The sequence below is a fragment of the Equus przewalskii genome, unplaced genomic scaffold (genome assembly GCF_037783145.1).
Source record: "Equus przewalskii isolate Varuska unplaced genomic scaffold, EquPr2 ChrUn-13, whole genome shotgun sequence".
In the NCBI taxonomy this organism is placed as follows: domain Eukaryota; kingdom Metazoa; phylum Chordata; class Mammalia; order Perissodactyla; family Equidae; genus Equus; species Equus przewalskii.
The window spans coordinates 4,849,669-4,868,086 of record NW_027228750.1 but is presented as its reverse complement, the minus strand read 5'-3'; the positions used below and the strand labels follow the sequence as shown (position 1 = coordinate 4,868,086).

Genomic DNA, 18,418 nt, shown 5'->3' with positions numbered 1-18,418 from the left:
AATGAATTGCAATATCTCAGGAATAATCAGGGTGTGACTGAAGGTATGAGTGGTTGAGAGGATATGAATTAGTGAAAAGTTTGAATCATTGAGCATTTGAAGATATATCATTTAAATACAGAAACGAATAATTTTGCTTATAAGTAGAGGTTAAAAATGGGAATTATCTAAGCAATAAAAGTAACATAAATTATCACTGATATTTGTATATTAATAATGAAAAGGCTGTAGTTCTTTTAAAAATATGTTCTCTTAAGAAACAAATGTTCCTGATAAATATTTAGAAGTTAAACATTGCTTTTAAAAAATATCAAGTACTGGGGGCCGGCCCGTTGGTGCAGCAGTTAAGTTCGCATGTTCTGCTTTGGCGGACCAGGGTTCGCCAGTTCGGATCCCGGGTGTGGACATGGCACCGCTCAGCACAGCATGCTGTGGTAGGCGTCCCATGTATAAAGTAGAGGAAGATGGGCACAGATGTTAGCTCAGGGCCAGGCTTCCTCAACAAAAAGAGGAGAATTGGCAGCAGATTTTAGCTCAGGGCTAATCTTCCTCAAAAAAAAAAAAAAAGAAAAATCAAGTACTGTATGTCTGTTTTGCTGTTTTTCAATGTAAAGTTGCTAGTAGAATGTCACTTCTTTTAAGACGTAATTTGGAACTTGTATTTGGAATGTTTTAGAATCAACATGAATTGTAATCCTGTGATTATTATTATTTGGTTTGCTGATTAAAATTCACATTTATTAAATTCACATGTATTAAAGCAGAAACAGAGCCTATTATTTAAAAAAATAAACAAAACTCCATGTGGCATGACTTGCAGATTTTATCAGGAATTCTGCCCTGTAGTAGATGAGCACCTTTGAAGAATTCAGCATCAATATAGTAGTTGTGAAGTAGGAAACTGGATGTGGACTAAGATCAGACTCCAGGAAATGTAGAAGTGTATGTTGAAGCTGGGCCTTGTTAATGTGAAAGTGGAACTGAGCAGGACTGAGACCAGAGCCTAGAGTAACATAAAACAAGTGAGTCATCAGGTCAGAGAGGTGTGACCAAGGGAATAGGAGCTCAGTCGTGGAACCCATTTGTAATCTTGACTTGGCAGAAATGCCTTAAAGGGAGGAGACTATGAGCCTGGTGTCCAAAAGACTTTATTTATGTAAGTAACATTTAAAAAAAATCTTAATGAAGTTACTTATATATCCTGTTAAACTGTTTGGATTTTCATTGAATTTCATCTCTGCTACTAACTAGCTCTGAGACCTTGAACAAGGAGTGGTATCTATTTGTGATCCAGGTTTTCTTAGCCAAAAAAAATGAAAGAGTTAGACTAGATGACTTGTACACACCTAACACCGTACCAACCTACGCACTATTATTCACACTAATTGCTTTAACAAATTCTTTTTTTTGTAGGTAGTGCAAAGATAAACTTCAAGTTGAATTGTTACGGCCCCCATATTAGTGGAGGGAGGGTTTTTTCCTTCCTGTATGTAATACTCAGTCATTTGTAGAGACTCAATGTGTTGTAACCAAAATGGGATAATGTCAAATTCAATCAAGAAAACAAAATATTTATTAAGTAAACAGTAAGGAACTCTGGGAGAGTGTGACCTGAAGGTCCCAACGGCCTCTATCCCTGATGATCTGGTTATTATTTGATTTATGTCAGTTTGTAACTGCCCTTGTTTTGACCCAAGAGAGGACTGTGTGGGAAGTTTGTCTCTGAGATACAGCTGAAGCATTGCTCTGCAGTGTCTGGAGCCGAAGTGAACGCAGGGTAACCCCCTCTCCACCCCTTGATAAATAGGGAAAAGACCCAGTTTGCTCCAGCTGGAAAGTTGAAGTCATTGCTCAATCTATCTATACTCATTCTGTGAAGAAAAGGACAATCTCTAGTAATATCCTTTAACTGTGAGTATTTGTCTTCTCTAAAATAAGAAAAGTTTATAATTTTATGCTGTCTAAATTAAAAATGAATGCTAACTTTGTTGACAATTTACTTTAAACTACTATTAAACTGTAAGGTGTTAATAAAAAGCATATTTTTTGACATCTTTCCGCGATTATTAATTTAATCTTTGAAAAGTGAATAAGTCAATTGTTATTAATATGGTAGTCAAACTCTAAAAAGCATTTTCCCCTTGAAATTAAGAAATTTAATTAAGTAAAGTGGACTATACAGTAATTTAGTTCTCTCCTCAGGAATGACAAGGCAATTTTGAACTGTAGTTGGACTTTAGTTGACATTTAATGTAATAATGTAAGTAGCTTCACAATGATGTTTACTGTTATATTTTGAAAATGAAACTTCTTTTCAAATCAAGAACTTATTGATAAAATGTATTTTATTTTTTGAAAAAATAACATATGTAAATTCAAAGCAACTTGAGTATATTCCTGTAAAGGTGTATTCAGGGAATTACAGCTCTGTTGAAAATGCTGTGATGATATAATCATGAAAATTATTTCGGATCATGAAAATAGACACACAATATATTTCTGCATCTCTGAAGTATATAAAATATTAATTTTATAGTCATGAATTTTCTAAATATTTATTTTCTCTTTCTGTCTTAAGCTGTGAAAAGTCCTTGACATTATATTAGTTAGTTTTTTCATTTAAAATTATATATGGAATTGTATGGTTCCATTTATATGAAATGTCTAGTACAGGCAAATCCATAGGAGCAGGGAGTTAATTAGTGGTTGCCAGGAATTGGGGGAAGGGGATAATGGGGAGTGACTGCTTATGAGCATGGGATATCATTTTGGGGTGATGAAAATGCTGTAGAATTAGATGGTGGTGATAGCTACACACTGAATATTCTAAAAACAACTGAATTGTACACTTTAAAAGAATGAATTTTATGTTACATAAATTATATCTCAATAAAGCTGTATAATAAAATTTCACAGTGTAAAATCCTCCTTTTATTCCTGAGTTAAAGGAGAGATTCTTATAAAGGAATCAAGAAGCCTTAATTTGTGCTGTTATTCAAATATATTCTTTTCACTTTCTTGGTTCCAATAAACTCAGAGAATTTTGACTGAAACAAGACCTACCAGGGAAAACCTTTTAATAATTATATGTCATATAGCACTATCATTCTTTTTTTTTAGTAGAGGCTACCATGAAAACTAAAATGGTTTTCTTGTGAATCAGTCTACTTCTCAGTTATATCAGTTTTAGGCAATGTATTATTCATGATTCAATTGTCATATACTGCAAGAGAAGAAATGTAAGAACTGTAAAATTCTTTAACACAGGAATGTAGATCTCAGGAATCAATGTTTTCCCTCTTAAAATTCTAGCTATATAAAGATTTACTAAGAACAATTTGTGGTTAAGGTAGAGGAGATACAAATTCATTTATGCAATTAAGCATCTTTTCCATAGAAAAGCAATTATAATCTGTGGAAAGTACAGTTTTTTATAAAGTTATATTTGTTAAAAAATATAGACTTTGCCCATGCCAAATTGATCCTCTTGATAAAAGCTCCTCTCTTAGCTAAGTTATTTTTGTTTTAAATAAATATTTACTAGGAAAGATAACAAAACAGAATGATTCCAGGCCCATTATACATTTTTTCTTTACTTTAACAGGATGGGAAGTTTTTGATTACATACCTCTCTCTATGACATTGATAATTTACTTAAGTGTTTTAAAACTTATTTTATGAACACTATTTCTGAAAGTTTTGTTTTACTATGCATACATATTGAATACTTTTATTAAACATGTAAAAAACTGAAGAAAATTTAATTAGTGAAAAAATTTATGTAGAAAATAATGCAAACATTACTGTAAACATATAAAAGAGAAATATTTCATATTTTAAAAGGCATAGTTTTAATCAGAGGCTTATTTATGTATATGTTTCATATATGCCCTGGAATATAACTAGCTCATAAATTGATAAAAACAAGTCTGCTTTAGACAATATTTTGGGGCACTTATATATCACTATTGGAAGGACTTGGTTTTAGAACATTGTTATTTATGATATGAACCTTGATTGTGGCATTATTATAAGATACTTATGTGTGTATTTGTCAGGATAGTACTAGTTTTGTTTTAATGCGCTACCTCTGGTTTGTTCTAGATTATTTCTCAAATGAACTCTCATTCAGCAAAGTCTCTAACTAATACCAAATACTTATTAATTTTCAGTCTTTGTCCGATACTTAATACTGTATGAAGCCTAACGGTAAATGCAGCAATTTTAAAAGAAGAGTAAGGGGCCGGCCCAGTGATGTAGTCGTTAAGTTCATGTTCTCCACTTCTGTGGCCTGGATTTGCAGGTTTGGATCCCAGGCACGGACCTATATGCTGCTTGTCAAGCCATGCTGTGGCAGTGTCCCACATACAAAATAGAGGAAGATTGGCACAGATGTTAGCTCAGGGCCAATCTTCCTCACCAAAAAACAAAGAAAAGAAAAGAAAAGGAAAAAAAGAAGGGTGAATAACAACTTCAAGTTTTCACATTCATTTGTAATCTTCTAAAATATAGTTGAGACTCAAAAGACAAGTTTGGAAAGAACTAAACAGAACTGCTATTGCTAAAAAGTATCACAAATTAAACTAATAGCATTCAGAATTCTTTTTATATGGAGAGCCAATTGACTTGTAATATAGTAAAAACAGAAGTATATACTGACTGATCCTATTAATTTTCGTCTTTACTTTTCAAGGAAAACTTCATATTGAATTGCACTTATTTGGGGGCACCACTTTTTTTTTTTAAGATTGGCCCTGAGCTAACCTCTGTTGCCAGTCTTCATCTTCCCCCCCCCCCTTTTCTCTCCCCAAAACCCCCAGTACATAGTTGTATATTTTAGTTGTAGGTCCTTCCAGTTGAGCTAGGTGGGACACCGCCTCAGCATGGCTTGATGAGTGGTGCTTGGTCTGTGCCCCGGATCTGAACCGGTGAAACCCTGGGAGTCCAAAGTGGGGCATGTGAACTTAACCATTTGGCCCCAGGGTCAGCCGTGGGGGCCCCATTTTTGCTTCATCTGTTCCAACCAACAGTCATTCTATACGAGTGCTGCTATACTGTCAGAAGAATGGGAGATTCAAGTGCCTTAAAGGAACCTAGAGCCCATTAGCTGATAAAAGAGATAAATTTCACAGATATTACTATCTGAATCATCTTCATGATATAGAAACCTTAGCTATGAACCCATCACATGAGTAATAAATCAAAGTAAAAGATTTTTCAATGTAATATCCAAAGCTGTCTCAGAAATTTGTCATGTATATCTTTTGGCATGATTTAAAATCCCTCTTCTCCATTTTTGGTTCCTTTTAAAAAGGAAAACAGTCTTTTCTTCTAACAGAGATGATAAAACTATAAAATATGAGGGACTCTAGAGTGACCTTTATTTTGTTCTAATAACTTCCAATTTCTTAAACTGTGATTTCCTGTTTAAGTCTATTCAAAGATGCATTATTTTTGGAGTTCCTTCCTAGGAAATAACAAAAATAATTTTTCCCATAAGGGGTAGTCTTAGGTTTTGAATAATTTTTCCTTGTAATAGCTTATAATTTTTAGGCTTTACTATTAAAAAACATCCTTTTCAATAATCAGTAAACTATTTTCATTAGCTAAGCAGAACCAAATTAACATTTTAATGTTTAGCATGTCACAGTCCTAGAAAAATAAATATTTGCAAAGGACTCAGAAGATAAAAAAAGGTGCCATGAAAGCCATTCTTTTCCTACTCTTTAACTACTTTTATGAAAAAGTCTAATTCATCTAAATTTAAAACAGTAAGATCTTGAAACTATTAGAACAACGATTACAAGAATCAGTTATTAAGTTGAGAACTGCGCTGGCTTTTACATACATTAATTAAAGTCTCCCAACAACTTTGCTTAGGAGGGTTTTATTATCTCTCTTCTACAAACGAGGAAACTAAGGTTCAAGGAGGTTTAACAAATGACCCATAAATAAGTGGTGAAAGAAGTGTATGAAGCCTAACTCCAAAGCTTGTTACACTTTCAAGAGTCACAATGATTATTATCAAGGTTTACTAAGTTATTTGTAAAGAGCTGAGCAATGAGAAATTGGCAGAATTCAAGAATTTGGTGTGTAGACATACAAAAAAAATCAGTATTTTTCCAGTTAAAGTGTACATAAAAATGTGTCATGTACAAATTCTGATAAATTATTTTTCAAAAACAATATTGTACTTTCATAAAATAATACTGATTTGATAATCATACTTTCAAATAATCTACAAAATTTTTGTTTCCTTCAAGTTCTATTTCAGCAGGCACTGATGAAGAAGTGAGAATTGGACCAGAGAATGGCACATACTCACCTCACTGCACCTGATGGGTATGCTCTTGCTGAACCCATGCAGTACTATGGTATGTATCAAAAACTATAGTATTGTAGTTAATAAAACATTTTTTGTGGGTTTTTAGAAAAGAAATTAGCAAATGAACCAAAAACTTTGTTATTCCCTACAAGAGAATAAAATTAATTTAAAAAATCAGTAATACTAAGATGTTGTAAGCCAGAATCAAATGGAGACAATTTTCTGGATTTAGATTCAGTAATTCTCCTGAAAGCAGAAAGTAAGTTGGTGTTTGGGAGTTTCTGATAATAATAATAATAAAGATATGCATTAAGTATCATTTTATATTTTATACATGCTTTTGCATACCATATTTTATTTCATCCTTACAGTAACCCTGCGAGGTAGGTGAATTTATCTCCAGATAATTGCTAGTTAGAATTGCTAGACAACAAAACAAAAAAGAAACTAGTCATTTAAATCAAGTCTAGAAATGGCAAAGGAGGGTGTTAAGGTCTTTCAAATGGGCAGTTGAAACAAAAATATATATTGTATTGCTTGCAATAACCAGATAACTGGTAAAATTATACTTTAGTTTGATTTTTTTTGGAGGGGTGGGATAATTTATCAATTCATCTCTTTACTGAACTGAATGCACCAAAAACAGTTGTATCCACAACAAGGGAAATGCAGAAGATGGGGAAAACCTTTTATTCCAAACTCTGGGAAATATTTCTACATAAGGAGATAGACTGGATTGGTATTTAAGCCATTAGCAACTGTTACCCTTTCTCCCAGCTCATGAGCAACCTCTGCATACCTCTGGGATGGCAGTACTTATCGTGCATTGCAATTCAGTTTTCGCTCTGCCCCTCATGGTGGACAGCAAGTCTCTGGGATGGAACAAACATGTTGAACTATGTTTGTTGAACATAAACCTCTTTGAAATTTGAAAACAATTATAAAATGTTGACTTTTTACATTTTTTTATGTGAAAAAATCTAGATATTTTGCCGGAACAAACCAATTATCAGCTGCACGACATTGATTTTCAAGAATCACCTTATTGCCAGTATTCTACCGTCCAGGTTCCTCCAGCTCTACAGTTCCAATCTTTGCAAAGTCATTTCAACACTTATAGCTGGGATCTACAGTTCAGTGGTGGAGAGTGTGGACCTGGTTCCTGTGAATTGAATAGATCCACTTATGTGGTTGCCCACAATATTGAAGATGGATACTCTGAAATAAAAAGATCCAGACTAACTCATTCTTCCCTGCAAATTAAGAGACAAGAAGAACTCTGTGTAGTTTGTGGTGATAAAGCGTCAGGATATCATTATAATGCACTTACTTGTGAAGGTTGCAAAGGTAAGGATAAAGTTAAAACAAAACTCTAATGCTAGTGTTCACTGAAGAGTCATGAAATTTTAGGCAAGTAAAAATACTCTTTCCTTTTTTAAAGATTTTATTGTTTTCCTTTTTCTCCCCAAAGCCCCCCAGTACATAGGTGTATATTCTTTGTTGTGGGTCCTTCTAGTTGTGGCATGTGGGACGCTGCCTCAGCATGGTTTGACGAGCAGTGCCGTGTCCGCGCCCAGGATTCGAACCAACGAAACACTGGGCCACCTGCAGTGGAGCGCGTGAACTTAACCACTCGGCCACGGGGCCAGCCCCAATACTCTTTTCTTTTAAAGTGTGAAAAACAAGACCAGGGAGAATCATTGATATGTTTAAAGGTGATCAATCTGTGGGATTGAAGATGTGAAAGTAGAATGTAATAAAGTTTTGATTCAGTTTTCTTTTCATTTTTGATGAAGACTTTTACTTTTAAATATAAAATTAAGTATATTTATATGGCAGAAGGATTCCATGCTTCTAGATGAATCTGATGTTGGAATAGAAAATAATTTTAAAAAGATCTGAGGGGCCAGCCCTGTGGCCAAATGGTTAAGTTCGAGCGCTCTGCTTCAGCAGCCCAGGGTTTCACAGTTTGAATCCTGGGCGTGGACATGGCACCGCTCATCAAGCCATGCTGAGGTGGCATCCCACATGCCACAACTAGAAGGACCCACAACTGAAAATACACAACTATGTACCTGGGGGCTTTGGGAGAAAAAGGAAAAATAAAATCTTTAAAAAAAAATCTGAATGCTAACTCTTACATCTTTTTCATGTGGTTGATGTAATTCGTGAATTAGGAGGGAATTTAAATTAAACGACTTCTAAGATTCTCTCTATTTTTTTTTTGAAATGCTTTTTTGAAAACAAATGGGAGGTCTGCAAGTGAATATCATCAATGACAATAGCATTTTCAAAGAGTGAAATAGTCCTTGATGAAGTTTTGAGATTCTGAAACACTTCTGCATTGTTTTTATTCATAAATGCAATGTTGGGACAGAACCTAGAAATGATGAGGCCAATACAGCAGTGGGTAAACATGTCTGTTAGAAATTTAAAGTTTTACTGTCAGAATCTCACAACTCATCCTTCCCAAAGAATAGCCAAATGATCACCAAGGGAACTGAGGTACCAGGTTTATGAATAGAATACCTGCATCAGTATTTGCTTACTCTTAAAATACAGGGCCCTGCTGTTACAACTAGATTCAAGGATGAGGCATAGTTGTCGAAACCTAAGCTGAGCTTTCTATTCCCTTTGTTGAATCTAAGTCATGAAACTCCCACTCTCAAGTGTGTCTACAGAAAAAGAGGGTATGGCAGTCCTCTAAGAGGGGTATTGACTAACCTTATCAACTTCACTGCTTGGAAAGGACTAAGAGGAAGATAGCAGGGATTATTGCATATGAGTGGGAAATGAGAGAGGAAATGGGAGGAGGGACTGCTATGCATGGATTTAAGAAGTGAAAGAAAAAATGTAGAACCTCCACCCTGCCCACCAACACACACACACACACACACACATACACAAAACATGAACCATTCAACGTCTCAGATTAAATAAACATGCAATAGTTTCTCATCTGGGGAAGTGCTACAAAAAGGAAAAGGACAGAAGAAAAAATTTGGAAGAATTTCTCTTCCTTTATCGGTTGAGGTAGAAATGTGAGGAGAGAAGAGAGGTTTTCCTTGTAGTTTTTATTTTAAGTAAGCACGTAGTCTTTCAAGGGACCCTTAAGAGATGCTTCATGGAACCTTTATATTCCGTAAAACATAGTTAAAAGAAAACTTCTAGATGATATATTATAACCATAGTAAAACAGAGGGTTGTCTTAATGTGATGGAGCTATTTAGTTTAATTTCCAAGTGTGATTATTGAAAGGAACAACCTTGGAATAGAATACATCAAACAGGAGAGGATTAAAACAATTATTCAGATAAATGTATATTAAACCAAACCTTCTTATTGAGGGAAAAAACATTTTATTGAAATAATTTAGTTAAATTGATTACTTAACTCTACTATGAAGGTATATATTAATAAAAACAAGTAACTAAAAATACCTATTAGTAAAATTAAAAAATTTTTTGTTGTTGTTAGGTTTTTTCCGACGTAGCATCACCAAAAATGCAGTATATAGTTGCAAGAATGGTGGTCACTGTGAAATGGACATGTACATGCGTAGAAAATGTCAAGAGTGCAGACTGAAAAAGTGTAAGGCAGTAGGAATGTTGGCAGAATGTAAGTGCCATTTGTTTTGTTTTGCTTTGTTTTAAGGTGATGTTAGTTTTTCTTACCTTATTGAGACCTTAATACATTCTTCAAGTTGTCATTTTGAAGATTAACATATTTATCTGGATTTAAGCTATTTCTTTAGCAACTGCTAAATTAGGATAGCCAGTTACCAATCTAGGCAATTATTTCTGTAAGCCTTGTTCTATACTATATTGCTCTAATTTTGGTAATAATCATATTTTATTCTTAATTGGAAATCTTTGTATTTTCATATTACTTACCCTCAAGTTATATAATGCATCGAGAAAGAACAGAATTTGAAATTACTAGTAGTTCACCTTCTTTAGTCTCGTGTCTTTAGAAGCCTATATGATACCTGGATATGTAGAGCCTGTTAACAATTAACACATAGGTGTCAAAACCCAACTCAATAGGCAGAAGATTACCTAAGGTTGTTTTTGAGTTCCTTTTATGCTCACTGTTTTTAGCTTATAAATTATGTGATATCATTTAATCCTTACAGTAGTACTAAGATTTTGGCATTATTTCCTCAATTCCTCCTATTCTCCAGGGCTCAAAATCTCATGGTGACTTTAAAACTTATTTTTCTTTATAGAGTACTATTAATGTTTTCTTTTCTTGTCTAATCTAGTCTTGTGCAAACTCATATTATCTTGCACTTATACTGTTATGTTAGTTTCATAGTCATTTCTCCATTCTCTTTTTAGTTTAAACTACTTTCAACTGTTATAATAATCTTCAAGTTTAATTAAATTGCACTCCTGTTCAATAAACACCAATGCAATATTCTGTTTATATTATACTGCTTACTATAATAAAATCCAATATTTTCCATGAAAGTTCTTCATCAAAAGGATTCCTATTATTTAAAATTCCTGAGTTGTAATAGATCCTATGGTTATCCTGTCCAACTAGACTGAATTCTTTACTTTATCCCTGTCTTAGTCTTCTTGACTGGGCTGTCATAACAAAATACCATTGTTTCATCTTATAAGGAAAAAATTGGGGCTGGCCTCATGGCCTAGTGGTTAAATTCAGCACATTCCACTTCAGTGGCCCAGGTTCCATTCTCCAGCACAGACCTACACCACTTGCCAGTTGTCATGCTGTGGCGGCCACCCACATATAAAATAGAGGAAGACTGGTGCAGATGTTAGCTCAGGGCAAATCTTCCTTGGCAAGAAAAAAAAAAAATCAATTTAGCTCATTTGAAAAACCACAAGATATTCCCTTGACTGATCAAGGATAAAAGCCCATAGATAAGGTAGTTCAACTGCTACACCAATGGACATTCTATGTTGCTTCCAATATATAATTAATGTGGAAATTTCTCTAATATAAAAAGGTCTAAATTTATAATTTGGAGATGTAAAATTAATTTTAATTTATGTCTAGGATCACTATGTACTTTCAAATAGACAGGTAGTTGTGGAAGGAAAAGGAGAAAGCAATGTAGCAAATTTAATTGCTGTGTACATACTTGCCAAAAAATGAAAGGTTCTTTGTAAAAAGACAAGTCTGTGATCATATAGGTGTATAAGACAATTTTCATCAAATCCTATAATGTTACTTGCCATACCCAAAACATTTTATATGAATTTTGTAATATCACAGGTTTGCTCACAGAGATCCAATGCAAATCAAAGAAACTTCGAAAGAACTTTAAGCAGAAGAACAGCTTTTACTCTAACATCAAAGTGGAAGAAGAAGGAGTAGATAACAAGCTTGTATCATCCACCACTAGATCTGGAAAAGTGGTAAGACTCTTAGAAAATTTCTTGTTTCTTTACTGATGATGTCTTTTTTAATAAGTGCCTTATAGTTTTCTACCTATATTTTCTTATAGATTCAGGATAGCATGGAACTAACTCAAGAAGAACATCAGCTCATTAATAACATTGTGGCTGCTCATCAAAAATATACAATTCCTTTGGAAGAAACAAGAAAATTTGTATGTGTTCATTGTTGGCAAGTAATAATTTATAATTCATTATGTTAAAAAATAAGAGCATAAATATAAAAGTTTAAAATCTAAACAGTTATTTGAAAGAGAATAGACTTCATTAATCTTATTTCTTCTTTTTTTTTTTTAAAGATTTTATTTTTTTTCCTTTTTCTCCCCAAAGCCCCCCGGTACATAGTTGTATATTCTTCGTTGTGGGTTCTTCTAGTTGTGGCATGTGGGACGCTGCCTCAGCGTGGTTTGATGAGCAGTGCCATGTCCGCGCCCAGGATTCGAACCAACGAAACACTGGGCCGCCTGCAGCGGAGCGCGCGAACTTAACCACTCGGCCACGGGGCCAGCCCCAATCTTATTTCTTCTTGTTGGTTAGCTGCAGGAATATAAAAATCCTGAGCTGAGCTTTTTGCGACTCTCAGATACAGTAGTCCTACACATGCAGAGCTTAGTGGATTTTACCAAGGGACTCCCAGGTAATCACTTTACCTTTGAAAAAAATTAATTTAATACTTAATTTTTAAGAAGTTCTTTGTTTTAAAGACAGGGAACATTTTAGGAAAACAAAAATCTCTATTTTTCCACTAAAACTACTTCAAAATACAAATACATGCTTATTTTCTCCGCTTTAACCAATCAGGTAGGTGGAAATATAAATATTTAAAAATATTATTCAAGTGACTTCACCGATGTAGAGTTAACACAAACAATATGATTGGTTGTATGTTTTATTTTATTTTTACTTTTTGAAATAAATTGTTTTTGTCTTTTAGATAAAACATAAAACAAAAGTCCTTGTACAGTATGAAAAAATCAAGCCACTGTTGGCCAAAACTTAGCTATCTATTTACATGTATGGATAACTCACTGTAAAAATAAAGTCTAAACCAACTACTATGTTTAATTTTCTCTTCCCATAGGAAAGTATCATTATCCAGTTATGATGAAAGTGCCCCAAAATATTACCATGTGGAATCAAGAATTCTATTCAGATTTGAAGTTACATATCGATTATTCTAAGGGAACATTTAGGATTCATATCATAACTAAATAACTAATATAAAATGTTAAACCCATACCTGAAAATTGTCTTTTCATTATCTATTTCAAACAATTATGTGATCTTTTCTTAAAGGATTTGAAAATTTGACCAATGAGGATCAGACTGCATTACGAGAGGGATCAAAAACTGAAGTGATGTTCCTCCACACGGCCCAACTTTACAGTCAGAAAGAATGTTTGTCATCAGTTTCTGAAAGTAAAATAGGCCAATTAATTCAATCTTAATGGTTATTATTAAGTTTAGCAACAAATTATATAAACTTGAGCTATTTTTTTCTTACTATATTTTAATTTTACTAGTTAGTGTAGGAATAAGTACTTCATAATAGCTGTTTATAGTTTTCCAAGTCTTTGGTCTAGCTTTTGCCTTCTTTTTCTTTTATTATTTTTTGAGGAAGATTAGCCCTGAGCTAACATCTGCCACCAATCCTCCTCTTTTTTGCTGAGGAAGATTGACCCTGAGCTAACATCTGTGCCCATCTTCCTCTACTTTATATGTGAGACACCTGCCACAGCATGGCTTGATAAGCGGTGCGTAGGTCCATACCTGGGAACTGAACCAGTGAACCCCGGGCTGCCGAAGCACAGCATGTGAACTTAACCACTATGCCACCTGGCTGGCTCCCCCCCCACCACTCCGGCTTTTATTTTTTATATTTTTGAGGGAGGTTGGCCCTGAGGTAACATCTGTTAACAATCTTCTTCCTCCCACCCCCCCGCCCTTTTTTCTTTCTCCCTAAAGCCCCAGTACATAGTTGTACATCCTAGTCGTAGGTCATTCTAGTTCCTCTATGTGGGATGCTGCCACAGCATGGCCTGATGAGTGGTGCATAGATCCAAGCCCAGGATCTTAACTGGTGAACCCCGGGCTGCCCAAGTGGAGCCCGATAACTTAACCACTTTCCCGGGGGGCCGGCCCCCTGCCTTCCTTTCAAAGAAAGCCATTCTTTGTTATACAGCATAATGGAAAACACATTTTTGCAGGGTCTTCTCAACAATCTTTATATAAAACATGAACTATTAATCTAGCTTTATGTTTCAGTAATAAAAATTACAAAGCTATCATTCGTTGGGAATGTTTCCTGTCTAAAAGAGATTAGAGAGATTGAATTTACTATTTGTATGAAGATTTAAAAAAATCAGATGATATTTTTCTATTTTACTAGGTACTATGAGAATATCAAATGATTCAGATCATTCCCTGAATTGTCACAATCAGAGTGGTGACAGAAGTGTTATTCATCCTATGGAAACATTTTACAACACAGACTGTCCTTCTACTACGCTGACTGGTAATATTACATACAATCCAAAATATTACATTGGAAGGAAAAAATTGAACAGATATAGTGTCATTTTCTTATACTGCTTTGAGAAAAAATGACAATGGCAATATGTTTGATTCTACACTAAGTTCTGATGAAAATGCATTTGATGTTAATCTTTCTAGGTATTTCTGAAGAATTTATTACCACACTGTTTTACTTCTACAGAAGAATGAGTGAGCTTAATATTACTAATACTGAATATGCTCTGCTTGCAGCAACAGCTGTGTTTTTTTCAGGTAAAAACCATTTGGCAGCAAAAGCTTGGATTAAATTTGGCAACGAAAGCATGAAGTTTGTGGTTATTATTCATTGGTGCCAAATGTATCAATTTTGTTTCATCAAAATTACCTCAGTCAATCAAAATTAAATCTCTGCTAAATGCCATCTTATCTCTCATTACCCTTTAAAAAAATAGCTACTGCCCTTTCATCTAAATTCTTATCCCCCTTCCCTGTTTATTTTTCTCTATAACACTTATCACTGTCATATTATATTTTTATTTAAAAAAATGTGTATATGTCTCTTCCCTTTCGTACTCTTCCCAGAATATTCTAGAAGAGTATTCCCTTCAGTTTACAAATGTGTAATTTCTTGCATCTTAAAAATCTTCTTGACCTCAAATCTCCTTTCAGCTATTCTCCCATTTCTCTGTTCCACATCACAGAAAAAAATTTTTTTTAGAGTTATCTACACTCCTGCCTCCATTTGTATCCTCTCATTCACTCCTGAACCCAATACAGTCAGATTTTGATCCCTCCTTTCCACTCCACCATAACTTGTCAAGATCTTCTATAATTTGGCATTGCTGATTTCAGTGGTCAATTCTTAGTCCTCATCTTACTTGACGCATCAGCTCCTTTTGACAGAGCAGATCACTCACTCTCTCTTGGAACACTTCATCACTTGGCTTCAGTTGATCACTCCCTCCTTCTTGACATGCTTTTTTTTCACCTGATTTCCAGGACATCACATTGTCTTGATTTTCCTCCTCAGTAGCTGCCCTTTTTGTCTCCTGTTACTTCCTCCTCATCTCCCACACTGATAAATGTTAGAGTATTCCAGGGCTCAGTTCTCTTTTCTTCTATATCCATTTCCTTTGAAATTCCATCCTATCTCATGGTTTTCAAAGTCATTGATATGCTGACATCTCCCAAATTTATATATCGACCTAGACTACTCCCCTAAATGCCATTAAACATCCTCCTCAAGATTTCAACTTGGATGTGTGGTAGGCATATCAAATTTAACAAGTCCAAAGGTGAACGCCTGATCTCCCTCCTGATCCTCCTATATTCTTTCTCCATCTCTACTAAATGGCATCTCCATCCTTCAAGTTGCATAAGCCAAAATTCTTGAAGTCATCCTTCACTTCTTTCTTTTTCTTGTGCCCATATCAAATATGCAACAAATCCTGTTGGCTCTAGCCTCAAAATATACCCAGGACTCAACCACTTCTTAATGTCTCTGTCCCTGCCACCCTAATCAAAACTACCACCCTAACTCTCTTTCCTTTTTCTGCTCTTGCCTCTCTAGGGTCTATTCTCTATAACTGTATAGTGATTCTTTGAAAACTTAAGCCAGATCACGTCATTTCTCTGCTCATAACCCTTTAATGGCTTTCTATTTTACACAGATTAAAGTAAAAGTTCTTTCCATCATTACCTACTACTATCCCTTTTGCTTACAACACACCACAGCCACATTGCTTTTGATGCATATGTTCCTTGAAAATTGCAAGCAGGCTCCTGCCACAGGTCCTAGTGTACTTGACAAATCTGCTTGCAAAGCTCTTTTCCTAGATAGCTACCTGCTCCCTCCTTCCCCATCTTGGATCTCTGTTAAATGTCATCTTATCTCTGATTACCCTTTGAAAAATAGCTACTGCCCCTTCATCCTAAATTCTTATCCCTTTCCCTCTTTATTTTTCTCTATAACACTTATCACTGTCATATTATATTTTTATTTAAAAAAACCCATGTATATGTCTCTTTCCTCCCCTGCACCTCCCAGACACAGAATATAAGCTCAATTAGGGCAGGAAATTTTGTCTCTTATGTTCCTTTGCTGTATCTCTAGCACAACGACTGGATGAATGAACGCTGCCTAACCATTAAAGAATACTCTTCATAGAGTATTACGAAGATTAAGATATTGCAAAGAAGCAAGTTACTTAGCATAACATCTGGCATATATTAAGGGTTCAGTAAATATGTGCTATTTTTAATATTTAAAAACTGTATTGCTTTAAATTAATTATCTTCTACCATTTTCCAGTATTCATTAAGATATGTATGATGATGTTTTTCAGATCGTCCATGCCTTAAAAATAAGCAACATGTGGAAAATTTACAAGAACCAATTTTACAAATTTTGTATAAATATTCAAAACTTTATCATCCAGAAGATCTACAGCATTTTGCTCGTCTCATAGGGAGGCTCACTGAACTGAGAACACTGAATCACAACCACTCAGAAATACTTAGCATTTGGAAAACAAAGGACTCCAAATTGGCTATTTTACTCTCTCAGAAATGGAATTTGTATTCACATTGCTGAAATTTCAGAATGTTGTGGTTTGTCTTAAACTTCCTACATCTAAACTGTTTACTTTATCATTATAGGGTGATTGATTTGAAAAACATGAACAGAATTGCTATGTTAAATATACTACTGCAAAATGGACATCATCAGGGCTCATCAAATTTTGTGGAATATAGGACCACCACTAGAGGGACATCTAAGATTCCTTTCAAGATTCTACTCAAAAGAAGCAATGGTTATTGTTACTGCATGGTTCCTTCAACAGGGAATAATGCTAATAGAGTTCTTACATGAGGAAACTCTACTTTTTCATTTAGTAGAAAATTGAATGAAAATACATAGATTACTTAAAGACATTAAAAAAAGGCTATCTATTGGAAATAGTTGTAATCAGAACAAAGGCAGTTTGTGAACCTTATTAATTAAGGCCAGATTGGTGCATAAGGAACTAACATTTCAAACCTATTCTTGTTATAGCATTTTATGAATTATTAAAGAGGAACAAAGCTTTGCTTAACTCTTATCTTTTCTTAATGTCTTTAAAAAAGAGATCCTTCATAAACCCCAATTAAAAAATTTGCGATGGCAAGATACTGAAAAAATTAGCATGACAAATCATTAACATATTTTAACATATATTGGGAAATTTAGCACAATTTACTGCTCATTCTGGTAGACAATATTTTGACATTTTTGTAGAAAAAATTAAGTTCTTAAAATCTGAAATCCTTCAATAAATATTTTAATCCTTGTAAGGATAGGATGGTTATATATTAAAAATAAATTTCATGTGAAAAACATGAAATTGAGAAATTCTGTGGTGACACTATCATTTTGAAAGACTGGATGTAAGTAAAATACTGTGAATTTAAGTTAACACTCCTTAAAAAAGGAGTAGCATTTTGGTTTTCAATAACGAAGAAAAGATCATAGTTGACTTTTTCACTGTTGTAAAACAAAAAAATTGGATTATTGAATTTATACCCTCAACTTAAAAAAGATCTTTATTAAATGTATCAATTATCACCCCCAGGAGGTATCTTGTGCATATTCCTGGTATCGTGTCTTGGAAGGAGTATTTTATGTTTTCTAGAGTATCTAGACTCAGTTTCCTTAAAATGTAAAATGACAGTGTTATGCTGGATCATCCTTTCCAGCTCAAAAATTTTGTAATTTTAGCAGAAACTATTATGTCTGACAGATTAATTTTTCTTTTTTTTTATAGATTGGCACCTGAGCTAACATCTGTTGCCAATCTTCTTTTTTGTTTTTCTTTTTCTTCTCCCCAAAGCCCCCGGTACATAGTTGTATGTTCTAGTTGTAGGTCCTTCTGGCTGTGCTGTGTGGGGCCGCCTGAGCAGGGCCTGGTGAGCGGTGCCACGTCCTCGCCCAGGATCCAAGGAGGGAAACCCTGGGCCTCCGAAGCCCAGCGAACAACTTAACCGATAGGCCACAGGCCCGCCCCGATAGATTAAATTTATACAAAACGAAATGGGTTATTTAAAAATATTACTAAAATCCTTTGAAAAAGCATTAATTATATTACAGTACATGGAGAAATTTAGAAAACAG

At 34.4% G+C, this 18,418-nt stretch overlaps 2 protein-coding genes across 5 annotated transcripts in view; one reads left to right on the top strand and one right to left on the bottom strand.

Moving 5' to 3' along the window:
• Positions 1-18,418, bottom strand: part of SIKE1 (suppressor of IKBKE 1) — a 60,590-nt gene that overhangs the window by 41,326 nt on the left and 846 nt on the right. The gene's annotated exons all lie outside the window — the stretch shown is intronic.
• Positions 1,668-17,878, top strand: LOC103552682 (bile acid receptor-like). 4 transcript variants are annotated; one of them, XM_070607660.1, is made up of 11 exons: positions 1,668-1,911; positions 6,264-6,374; positions 7,310-7,672; positions 9,803-9,943; positions 11,573-11,715; positions 11,805-11,909; positions 12,292-12,391; positions 13,051-13,152; positions 14,144-14,269; positions 14,428-14,541; positions 16,614-17,649. In XM_070607660.1, exons 2-11 carry the CDS (start codon positions 6,311-6,313, stop codon positions 16,859-16,861), a joined length of 1,506 nt encoding a protein of 501 aa, XP_070463761.1. In that variant the 5' UTR covers positions 1,668-1,911; positions 6,264-6,310; the 3' UTR covers positions 16,862-17,649. The 4 variants fall into 4 exon arrangements, with proteins under 4 accessions (XP_070463761.1, XP_070463762.1, XP_070463760.1 ...); XM_070607661.1 differs by having other exon boundaries at positions 1,706-1,911; positions 7,393-7,672; positions 13,051-13,173; positions 16,614-17,878; XM_070607659.1 differs by having other exon boundaries at positions 1,706-1,911; positions 13,051-13,173; positions 16,614-17,878.

Excerpts from the sequence above, each read along its gene's own strand:
- LOC103552682 (XM_070607659.1), top strand. The coding sequence starts at position 6,311 with ATGGCACATACTCACCTCACTGCACCTGATGGGTATGCTCTTGCTGAA. Across the intron at positions 11,910-12,291 it reads TGGAAGAAACAAGAAAATTT|CTGCAGGAATATAAAAATCC; the intron begins GTATGTGTTCAT and ends CTTGTTGGTTAG. Across the intron at positions 12,392-13,050 it reads TTTTACCAAGGGACTCCCAG|GATTTGAAAATTTGACCAAT; the intron begins GTAATCACTTTA and ends CTTTTCTTAAAG.